Source organism: Trichoderma evansii (genome assembly GCF_050947405.1).
Source record: "Trichoderma evansii strain SZMC 28006 chromosome Unknown GGI43scaffold_6, whole genome shotgun sequence".
Lineage (NCBI taxonomy): Eukaryota > Fungi > Ascomycota > Sordariomycetes > Hypocreales > Hypocreaceae > Trichoderma > Trichoderma evansii.
The window spans coordinates 232,102-242,369 of record NW_028145200.1 but is presented as its reverse complement, the minus strand read 5'-3'; the positions used below and the strand labels follow the sequence as shown (position 1 = coordinate 242,369).

General features: G+C 52.2%; 6 protein-coding genes across 6 annotated transcripts; 4 read left to right on the top strand and 2 right to left on the bottom strand.

The window, feature by feature from the left end:
- The first annotated feature begins 390 nt into the window (after positions 1-390).
- On the top strand, positions 391-2,628 carry GGI43DRAFT_326598 (phosphatidylinositol N-acetylglucosaminyltransferase). The gene is made up of 2 exons (XM_083201920.1): positions 391-841; positions 994-2,628. The coding sequence occupies exons 1-2, from the start codon at positions 550-552 to the stop codon at positions 2,298-2,300; spliced, it is 1,599 nt and encodes a 532-aa protein (XP_083061967.1). The 5' UTR covers positions 391-549; the 3' UTR covers positions 2,301-2,628.
- A 1,087-nt stretch (positions 2,629-3,715) lies between these two features.
- Positions 3,716-5,328, top strand: GGI43DRAFT_326609 (CFEM domain-containing protein). Its single transcript, XM_083201921.1, has 2 exons — positions 3,716-4,330; positions 4,464-5,328. The coding sequence occupies exons 1-2, from the start codon at positions 4,253-4,255 to the stop codon at positions 5,058-5,060; spliced, it is 675 nt and encodes a 224-aa protein (XP_083061966.1). The 5' UTR covers positions 3,716-4,252; the 3' UTR covers positions 5,061-5,328.
- Position 5,329: 1 nt separating this feature from the next.
- On the bottom strand, positions 5,330-7,278 carry GGI43DRAFT_326643 (Metallo-dependent phosphatase-like protein). The gene has a single exon (XM_083201922.1). The coding sequence runs from the start codon at positions 6,901-6,903 to the stop codon at positions 5,560-5,562; it is 1,344 nt and encodes a 447-aa protein (XP_083061965.1). The 5' UTR covers positions 6,904-7,278; the 3' UTR covers positions 5,330-5,559.
- Positions 6,992-8,309, top strand: GGI43DRAFT_400684 (mediator complex subunit SOH1). The gene is made up of 2 exons (XM_083205478.1): positions 6,992-7,362; positions 7,419-8,309. Exons 1-2 carry the CDS (start codon positions 7,249-7,251, stop codon positions 7,689-7,691), a joined length of 387 nt encoding a protein of 128 aa, XP_083061964.1. The 5' UTR covers positions 6,992-7,248; the 3' UTR covers positions 7,692-8,309.
- GGI43DRAFT_382193 (DNA-directed RNA polymerase III core subunit RPC11) lies at positions 7,987-8,398 on the bottom strand (the record flags this gene model as incomplete). The annotated part of the gene is made up of 2 exons (XM_083203219.1): positions 7,987-8,309; positions 8,389-8,398. 2 exons carry the CDS (start codon positions 8,396-8,398, stop codon positions 7,987-7,989), a joined length of 333 nt encoding a protein of 110 aa, XP_083061963.1.
- Positions 8,399-8,949: 551 nt separating this feature from the next.
- Positions 8,950-10,076, top strand: GGI43DRAFT_326266 (uncharacterized protein). Its single transcript, XM_083201917.1, has 3 exons — positions 8,950-9,152; positions 9,292-9,460; positions 9,577-10,076. Exons 1-3 carry the CDS (start codon positions 9,132-9,134, stop codon positions 10,047-10,049), a joined length of 663 nt encoding a protein of 220 aa, XP_083061962.1. The 5' UTR covers positions 8,950-9,131; the 3' UTR covers positions 10,050-10,076.
- The last annotated feature ends 192 nt before the right edge of the window (positions 10,077-10,268 follow it).

The following is a 10,268-nucleotide window of genomic DNA, read 5'->3' as shown; positions in this document are numbered from 1 at the left end:
TCAGACGTCGTTGACAAGTCAGATCCTAAGCACCTATTCAGTTGTCTGGGTTACAGACTGTTTACTCTGAGTTTCCAACAAACTCCTACGATCAATTGAGTTGTGATGATTCTTTTTCCTAACTACAGTACAATGCAGGGAGATAGGTTCACAGGACCAATACGAGGTGTTACCCGCTATCTGGCCCACGGTACCTCTCTGTACGTACCAGCTGAGCCCCACGAGTGACATAAGGGCCCGCGGACACCTTTTATTCTGAGAGCTGCGCCAAAACAGCTATCCGTACTATTATTATTCCCTTTGCCAAAATCGAAATTGCAGTCAAAGCAAAACATGTGAAACGGTCAAAGCCACCACCTTCGGCGCCCGCGCTCGTATCTGTCCAAATGCCCGCTCAGCTCTATGCTCTAAATCTATAGCCAGCAAAAAACATCCGTCACCAAATTTCAAAACACCCGCTAGGACCACCATATTGCGCCTCGCCCAAGTCAGTTTTTAGCGAGATCCGGCGATAGGCGACAGACGGGGGGAGGCTGAGGAGGCTCTCGCATGAAGAAACAGATATTATCACAGGCAGAATCGAGAAACAAAAAAATAGCGATGCCCTCGCCGACCGACGACGAAACGCCGTTTCCCGCGCTGAGCCACTCCGCGAGCCTCAGCGCGCTGGATCGTTCGCACTTGTCGCCCCACGATGCCTTCACGTATCCGCTGCGGCAGGCCTACGATGGCGACGGCGCGGCCGATCCGCTATCCCATTTGAGGCACCTCAAGGATGACCGTAGCAGGAGTCGGAGGCGCAAGAGGGCTTGGAAGAAGCTCATGTGGGTGAAGCAGTCGTGTAAGTCTTTTTTTTTTTTTTTTGAAAGAGGAAACCCTGAGCGACATGCAGAGATGCAGGGCGAGATAAGATAGGGGGGAAAAAACAAAAGAGAAAAGATACTGGATTAGGGTAAAGAATGGCGAACTAACGGGCAAGATCCGATCATGCAGATCCAGACAACTATACCGATCAGGCAACGTTTCTCGAGAATTTACAACGCAATCCAAGACTAAAACCCTACGACTTTTGGCCCCTGGTGGCCGACTCGACCGTCATCCTGCAGCATGTCTGCTCCGTCAGCCTGTTCATCGTGTGCTTTGTTGGCATCTACCAGGAACGCGTGTCGCCCGTCTCGCTCGTCAGCGGAAGCAGCTTCGCGACGTTTCTGGGATGGATCCTATGGGAGCGATGGGTCTCCGAGGAGATGAATCGGGAGGAGGAAGTGAGCGCGAGCGGCATCGCGGCCTCTGCGACCAAGAGCGAGAGCATACGGCGTCGGGCTCGCGCAGCTAGCATTCGCCGGCCCATTATTACACCGCGCATTACGTCTGTTACACCGAGCAGCAGCAGTCGGCCGTCGTCAGAGGCGGCTTCTTCACGGCCGTCTGCTGGGAATTCGACGGTCAACATTCAGATACAGATCCCGGAGAGCGAGCGGCTGCGGACAAGCCACCCAGCTCCTCCTTCTTCTACGACCACCTCTCCTTCTTCAACCAACTCTCCCGCTTCTCCAACTTCACCTACATCTCCTATATCACCCATATCACTCAAGGAGCCTCAGAGTGCTACTGGCTCGGATGGGCAGCCATTGCTGCGCAGAGCCAGCTCAGATGTGATACCGGACTTTGCGCCGATGCCCAGCGAGGCGAACCGCTTGCACCAGCGCCTCGGGACGATCAAGTCGGCTATACTGATCTACTGCACACTCCTCGGCCTCAGCCCTATCCTCAAATCCCTAACGCAGTCCACCTCGAGCGACAGCATATGGGCCATGTCCCTCTGGCTGCTCGCCATCAACATCTTCTTCTTCGACTACTCGGGTGGCGTGGGCGCCAAGTTTCCCGCCTCGCTATCTACCAACGCAGCCCTGATGGCCTCGACCGTGCTAGCCAGCCGACTACCCTCCACGAAACAAGTCTTTTGCCTGACGCTCTTCAGCATCGAGGTGTTTGGCCTGTTCCCCGTGTTCAGGCGATACGTCCAGCACCGCAGCTTCCGACAGCACGCCGTCCTCACGGTGGTGCTAATCCTCGGGGCGGGATGGGGCGTGGGCGTGGTGATGCGTGACAAGGCGGACTACTGGCCGTGGAAGCGCGGCCTCGGCGGCATGGTTGTGAGCGTGCTGATTGCGGCGATTGCAACGGGCGGGTGCAGCTGGTGGCTGATTGGGCTGCAGAGATATAAGAATGAGATTCGGGGGCCATGGGACCCGGCGAGACCTATCATTATGACCAGGCAGCGGTGGGAAAGTCAGTAATGTCTTCTTTCCAACTTTTTATTATTCTTCTTTTTTTTTTTCAGGGGCGAGGGCTCATGGATAAGCAATGAGTTTCATGATGTGTATGAGATTTTATAGAGCAGCTTACGACTTTCGAGCTGGGATGGATACGATGTGGAATATGAGAGTGAAACATGTTGCATTCTGTGCTCTTGCGTGAAATTCAAACACGTTCATGGGCTTCATACAAGGTGAAGGAGGTAATACTCCATGGGCCGGACTATCTTGTAACTCTGTTCCATCCTCATCTGGCCATTAGAGTGGGTATAGGTATAGGCAGCAGGATATTCTTTCTTCCTTTCTTGCTTCTTTTCTTTTTGAAACAGCATCATCTACTCCGTATAAGCATAGTGCTACGAGCCGTTATGTCTTATAAGACCGTATATGTAGCTGTACTGATACTGGGAATGTCTTATGAGAAGCAAGACTCGAAGCCGTCATCGTACCACCGAGAAATATTTCAAGACAGCCATAGTACAAGCTGCGCGTCTTCATACCTCTCACCACAACATCGACAAACTGCGTATTCGGAAAAGATGGCTTCTGCTCGCCCAATAGTACAAACGTATGTCTCGGCGGCACACGGCTAGATCATGGATATCGGGACCATCTCCAACGTTGAAATTGGATTGTCTTAGAATACCGCCGAAGCCATGTAGAAAGCCTCTGATTTGTTTATATAAGTGGCATGTTGGTGTTCTGAATAGTACGTACCTCCCACTGGCAGGCAGGTTGTATTGGCACTTGTATCACATTTTCGTATTGACGTGCATCGCCTTACTGTAACAAGCGAATGGGCAGGTACTCCAACACGTTTGAAGACCCTGCCGACGGGCCATTTTTCGTCCACTGCCATTCGCCCAGTCCGACTTTATGCTAAACAGTAAACAAGCCCCCTCGCCCAGGGTCTCATCGCCACAACCCTCCATCAGCTCACAAACAGCGCACAGCAGCTGACTAGAAGGGCGGGAAAAAACCCTTGCCAGGGCACACCCTCCCACTGGCTATTAATGGCTACATACAGTACGCACCAAGCCGCAGCTAGTCACTCACTATGCGGCTACCGCTCCTCGTACTTCGTAATCGCAGCGGGAGCGCATCCCCTATACGCGCAAAACGGTTAGTGCTCTTACCTACTAAGGCAGCAAGCAGTCGCCAGTGGCACACACGTACCTTGCAGGTGGCGTCCTCCATGGTGCGCTAGAGGGGCACACGCGCCAATCAGCGGCGGGCAGTGCTTTTCGTATTTATATCTGTGTGTCTCACCTTTTTTGTTATTGCTTTGCGATGCGGGAGCGAGTAATATTGGTGTGGCTTTTTCTTTTGCCAGCTGGGTAGTTAATTAATATTGAGCCGCCCTTTATGCTCGTGTTGATGGATTGTTTCTCTTTCTTAGATCCAGTCCGTGTCAGTTCACTGCATGTGCTATTTTAGTCTCTAACACAGAGCACTGGAGACGTGTAGTTGGTAGCCAGTAGTGATTAGTAGACTCCATAGAACACTCCAGTAGCTCTCACCGCACCCCTGTAGCAACAGCCAAAAGCACTAGCACAGCTTTAGCTGCCAGACCGGGGGATCACCATCCGGGGAGCTGCCAAGTGGGCGCTCAGGCTCTGCTTTTTTCCAGCAAAGTCTGTCTCAGTCGCTTGCCCGCACGATCCTTCCTCCCTTGGACCCCCAGCCAGAATGCGACTCAACGACTCGGACTAGCTCAAGCCTTGAGCTGGCCCGGTGGACTGATAAAAAGAGGCCCTTCCTCACCTTCTTTTTCCTCCCCTTGGTCTGTTTTTGCTCTCCGATTTTTTTTTTTCCTCCATCGTACATAAGAGTCGTCCAAGTTCGTTCGTTTTAGAACCTCACTCGCTTTTTTGTGTATCTGCCGGACCAATTCAAGCCAAGCCAAAAAAAACAAAATAGAAAAAATCTTCACAATGAAGGCCTCTGTCGTCGCTCTCCTCCTCACCGGCCTGGTCGCTGCCCAGGACTTTGCAGGCCAGCCTGACTGCGCTGTAAGTTGAAATAAGAAACAGAAACACCATAGAAGAGACAGATTCAAGGGAAAATGAACCAATTCTCCTCTTCATTGGCGTATCATGCAATATACTCTGCTCTCTGGCCCTCAACTAACACGCACATCTCCAGGTCCCCTGTCTCAAGGACGCCATCCCCAAGGCCGGCTGTGCCCTCACAGACACCGCCTGCCAGTGCAAGGCCTCCACCCAGGCTGAGCTCATCGGCCTCGTTGGCCCTTGCCTGCTCAAGAACTGCAGCGCCTCTGATCTCGCCAAGGCTCAGTCTGCCGCCGCCGCTGCTTGCAAGGCCGATACCGGTTCTTCTGCTTCTTCTGCTGCCGCTTCTTCTGCCGCTTCTTCAGCCGCCACCTCTGCTCCCGCCTCGACCTCTGCTGCAGCCACCTCTGGCGACAAGACCACCGCTGCCCAGAGCACTTCTGCCGGCGAGACCTCTGCCGCTCAGACCTCTGCCGCCGACACCAGCGCACCCGCCTCCACTGCTGCTTCTGGCGGTGCTTCCATCCCTACCTCCAGCCCGACTGGCGGCGTCTCCAACAGCACCGTCTCTGGCTCTCGCTCCGTCGTCACTCGCACCTCCACTGCCTTTGTTGGCGGCGGTGGCGGCGCCCAGACCTCTACCCCTGCCAAGACCACCTCCCTCAACAACGCCGCTGGCCCAGTTGCTGGTGTCCTCGGTGTTGTCGCGGCCGCTCTCATGGCTCTGTAAATATCGCAAGACTACTAATCGCATTCTCATAACTGTTAATAGTTTGTCAAAGGTGTTGGGCTAGCATGTAATCATGATGTGACGAAGTTATAATTTGAAGTGGCGTGGACAATCAAAACGGGTTTTTTTGTTCTTTCTCTCCTTTTTTTGGGACCATGATGTATCAATCTGGTCAGAATTGTTTTTTGTTAAATTCAGTATTTTGATGGAGCGTTTATTTAAATACCACGACGCAGTAATATGAAAAACTGATATATCATGACATCTTTTCTCTGTAAAATTCTCATATCTATCTTGAAATGCAATCTCGTAGCATGACCTATCGCTAAAGGGTATATATATACATATAGTAGTAGAAATTTCGCCGGCAACATCTCAAAGTTGAGAGTTGCAAAATCTGTTCATTCGAACCAATGCGTGACACATGAGAAGAGTTTGAAGAAACTACTGTCTCTTGTTCACTATATTAAACTCTTGTCTCATTTGCCCGTTTTCATCCTCATGGATTTGAGTCTGTTGCTCGCGGCAAGTCCATATCTACCACCAAGGGCATCTGTGATGGCCGATATCGAACACTCATAATCGATGCATTGACAAAGAGCGTCTGCTCGCCTTCTTTGATCTTGTTCTCACCATCTGCCAGATCTATATAGCACCCTCGATCTTTGCTCCACTCCAAGAGGCGTTTGTGCTCATCCATATCAATCAGAGTAGTATTGGTAGCGATAGACATGGGAGGCGGAGTGAGTGTATACAGGGTACGTGAGTTTTCTCTATCGAGAACGGTGGCGGATGAGATGATGGGCTTGGACTGCAATAGCTTTGGCATCCATGAGGATTGGGGCGTATCGATGGGTTCATCTCTCCATTGCATCAGCTCTGCACCCCAATCCTCATGGATGTGGCCGAAGCAATGAATCTTGGGCCTTGCGCGGTGCAGAGATCTGAAGAGAGACCCGCAGCCAGCTCTATCTCCGCCAGAAGTGCGGTCAAGGATACCGAGTGGAGGGCCGTGGGTCATGGCAATATCAACATCAGATGGAATGTCAAAGTTGTGCTCTCCGCCCTGATACTGAAACGCCCAGTAACCATACTGGGGTGTGTATTGACTTGCGTAGATGCGCAGCCTGGAGCCATTGGCGAGGTCGAAAGAATAGGTCCCCTCGGTGAGATATTTGACGCCGTCAACCTCGGCTTCTTTAGCAATCTGCAGGACCTCCTTATACCTAGGCTTGGGGTTGGGCTTGGCGGCATCATCATCGCTACCATCACTGTTGTCATGATAATAATGCGTGTCGTCAAAAGCCAGATCGTGGTTTCCCGCAATAACCAGCTTCAATGGCGCGCGCAGGCCTCTCAGCATGTCAAACGTCTTGCGCATCTCATCCGGCCTCCCGCGCTTGCTGAGATCGCCGCAGTGAAGCACGACATCCGCCTCTGGGAGGGGAGACCTGAAGCCGGTAGGGTAAGCGATTGGTCCTCCGGGCTTGTTGAGTTCATCTTCTGTGTCGGCGGGATTGTCCTCCTTTGTTCGGGGGACGGTGGCGTGAGTGTCAGAGATGATGAGGATGCGGGTCTTGATGGTGGGAGAAGATGCTGAAGGGGATGGCCTGGGAGGGATTGTCATGATGGAGTCGATGCTGATAATGCCGTTGTATGGTTGAATGGAGGAAGAAATCTTTGGTTTTCGTGCAGGTGATGTTGTGCTGTGATGTTTAAGTCCAGTATGACGATGCTGCCTGTTATAAGATGACAACGTATAAGTGGTGCAGCCAATGATGTTTCTCCGTGGTATAACCCAGGCAGCATTCCCGATGGCCCGAGGACGGTGGCTTAGAAGCATACTATGGCTGCCTAAAAATGAAAGAATAAGAAGAACAGCTGGCAAAAAGATTCAAGTCATTCTTTAATACATTTTTAAAAAAGAATAGGGGGGAGGAAAAGCTCATGCAAGGGGAAGCTCTGAGCATCGCCGAATGAGAGGTTGAAGAAGGCTGAGGCTGATAGGATCCAGGGACTGGTGCTACTGTGTGCTAGTTGGCATGTGGGGGAGCTGCACTGAACATTAGTGGAGCTTCCAACGCAGCCAACTTCATCTCCAAACACCGAAACACCGTTCGCGATCCAAATCTCCAACTCGCGTCCGCATCTCCACCAACCAAGCTCTGACTACAGCTCTCAAGACACAATGGCTTCAGATTCCAACCTGGATGTTTCCATGGGCTCTTCGCCGCCTCCAGTTCCCGCCGCAGACGACGAGCCCAAGTACGGCGGCTACTCGCGCTTCGAGATTGAGCTCGAGGTGAGGATTCATCATTTCTTCAGCTTGCGTGCGTCTCTAACCCGCAATCCCCATAGTTTGTCCAATCGCTCGCCAATCCTTACTACCTGAACCATCTCGCATCGCAGAAGCTCCTCACCCAGCCCGCCTTCATCGCCTACCTTGCCTATCTGCAGTACTGGTCCAAGCCGCCCTACCTCAAATACCTGACCTATCCCGGACCGACGCTACGCCACCTCGAGCTTTTGCAGCAGGAGAGATTTAGACAAGATATCATGAGCCCAGACTTGGTTCAGCGGCTGGTCGAGGACGAGATGAAGGCGTCGGTGCAGTGGCATCGTGAGCCTTGAGGCTGCTGGATATCAACACGATGCCAACGGGCCTATTACTCGATGCTTTTTACTTTTGACGATATATTCACGAATCAGCAAGCATGAGCGACCATTACAATATCGAAAGAAAACGCTTTTTCAATGTCTATTATAAACGAAAAAGTTGGCTAAAATGCTTCAAACAAAATATACCCCCATATTTAACCCGATATCCTCCAACGCCGAAACAAAGAAAAAACGACGAGAGAAAATCTTTCCTCTCAATTTTACGATGACCAGTCCTCTTGATCTTCCTGATATTCTCCCCCAAGAATCAGTTCTCGCGCCATCGGTGACCGCAGGTCATGCACTTGAAGAAACTCGTCATCGGCTCATCAGCACTTCGAATCTGCACCTGGAAGAACGCCGCCTCCTCGCCGGTACATCCTTCGTTCGGGCACTGCGCCTTGGACTTTTGCGCATTGTCCCAGGCTCCCGGACCGCCAAAGACGTCCTCGCGCTCCTTGCGCTCAAACACTCGGCGCGAAAAGACCGGGTCGGTGATGGCGTGTTCGTACGGGCATGTGCGGCACTCGAGGCGGTTTGTGCGGTTGAGCGTCAGGGAGACGGTCAGGATGTTTGCGCAGTGCGGGCAGACTGTGACGGCGGGAAGAAGGCTTTGGTCAGATGGGGAAAAAAGAAGATATTCGGGGTGGGCTTGGAATCATGTGCTTACAGAGAAGCATGGCTGTGGCTGTGGCTGTGACTGTATTAAGCTATAAATACCCTATGACTGGGCGAGGATAGATCAACAAGAATAATAAATGTAGAAAGTTTCGCAGTTGTTTTGCGCGCGCTCTATAGCATGGACCTTGCTGGTTCTTTCGGAAGTGATCTGTCGCAGCTTTGGAAGTAAAAAAAAATAAAGTCGTTCAACTCGGCATCCAAAAGCCAAAAAAACCGACAAGCCAAACAAATGCCAGGGTGGGGTCCGCAACATACGTAGCGGCTACCAAGGTCTTGAGTCAGCAAGCAGCCAGTCCTCCATACAGTAGAGTCCCCCGTAACTTGGGCAGCTGAGCGCTAAACCGACCCCGCTAAGACCTTTCCCTTGTGCCCCCTGGTTTATTCCAGCAAAGCCCAGAAAACGACGACCCCTCCATTCATGGGGCTCTCTTCTGTCCTGAGACAAAGCCCGCCAAAAAAGCGTCGTCGTTCCCAGCCTATCACCGCCAGTTTGCCCTGCAGCCATTCACGACCCCGGGGTGTGCTATAATCGCTTCGCCTCTTTTAACCTCCCAACTCATCCGCAGTCGCGTTTTTGTTGCTTCTGTTTTTTTTTTTTTTTTCATTTTCCTGTTATTTCTTCTTTCTTCTCTCTCCAGGTTTTCTTTTTCTCAGCGTTCGCCTTGTTGCTCAGCGCATTTTCCTATTCCCGTGCTATCCCTTTTGTTATAAACAGGAGAGTCATCATCCATCATGAGTGGCGAGGAGCATGAGGTGCGTACATTACGTCAATTTACCACGCATTTCCAAACCCCCACGCCATATATCTACGATACACTGCGAATATCATGATTACTATATATCTTTCCTTTTGTACAAAAAACAGGCTAACAGGCTATGTCACCACCAACAGGGCGCATCCATCGAGGAGCAGCTCATCGAAGCCTGCCGGCGCGACAATGTCGAACTCCTGACCGAGCTCCTCGAGGACAAGGAAGACTCCGAAATCACCAGGCTCCTCAACCAAACCACCACCGTCATGGGGAACCACCTCTACCACGAGGCTGCCTCGCGCGGTAACTGTCCGTCTCTTCCCTCCCTTGGCTCTCCGTATATCCCTATCCGCCATTCTCCCCTTTCCCCTCATAACCTTCCACGTCCATCCGAACCAGCCTAAATACTAACACGAGTCCGAAAGACGATATCATCGACCACCTCCTCGACCAGCCCGACTTCGAATGCGACCCTATCAACCGCCAAGAGGGCGACACTCCCCTGCACTCCGCCATCCGCTGGCTCAACGCCGAACCCCCCACCCAGCGCCCCTTCGGCCACCACCTCATTGATATGATGCTCGAGGCCGGCTCCAACCCGCGCATCAAGAACAAGGGTGGCCTCACAGCCTCGCAGCTCGTTGACCCGCGCAACCAGGAGCTCCGCGACCTCATCCAGAAGCACATCTACGCCAGCCAAAACGCCGGTGACTTTATCAACGTCGACAGCAGCGTCGCTGCGCCGGGCGGCGCGCCGCCGCCTCCACCGCCCGGAGCGGCCCCTCCCTTGGTGAACCACGTTGACGCCCAGGAGGATTACGACGACGATGCCGAGTTCAGTGGCAGTGACGAAGATGAGCGAGCGGAGTGGGAGAGCAGGAGAAAGAACAGGCGGTAAATTAAACAAAGCCAAGGAGGAATCGAAACCAATATAAATGTATACGCATAACTTCTAGAAGACGAAGAAATCCGGCAGAGGGCCTATATCGGAGGAGAGAGACGAGAGAGGAATGAAGGGAGAATGGGGCAAGCAACGAAGCACAGCTGAGCACCTTTGAGCGAACTGAGGCCAGGCGTTGGAGGATTGCCAATTTTTACAATTACAAGGGGGTTGAAG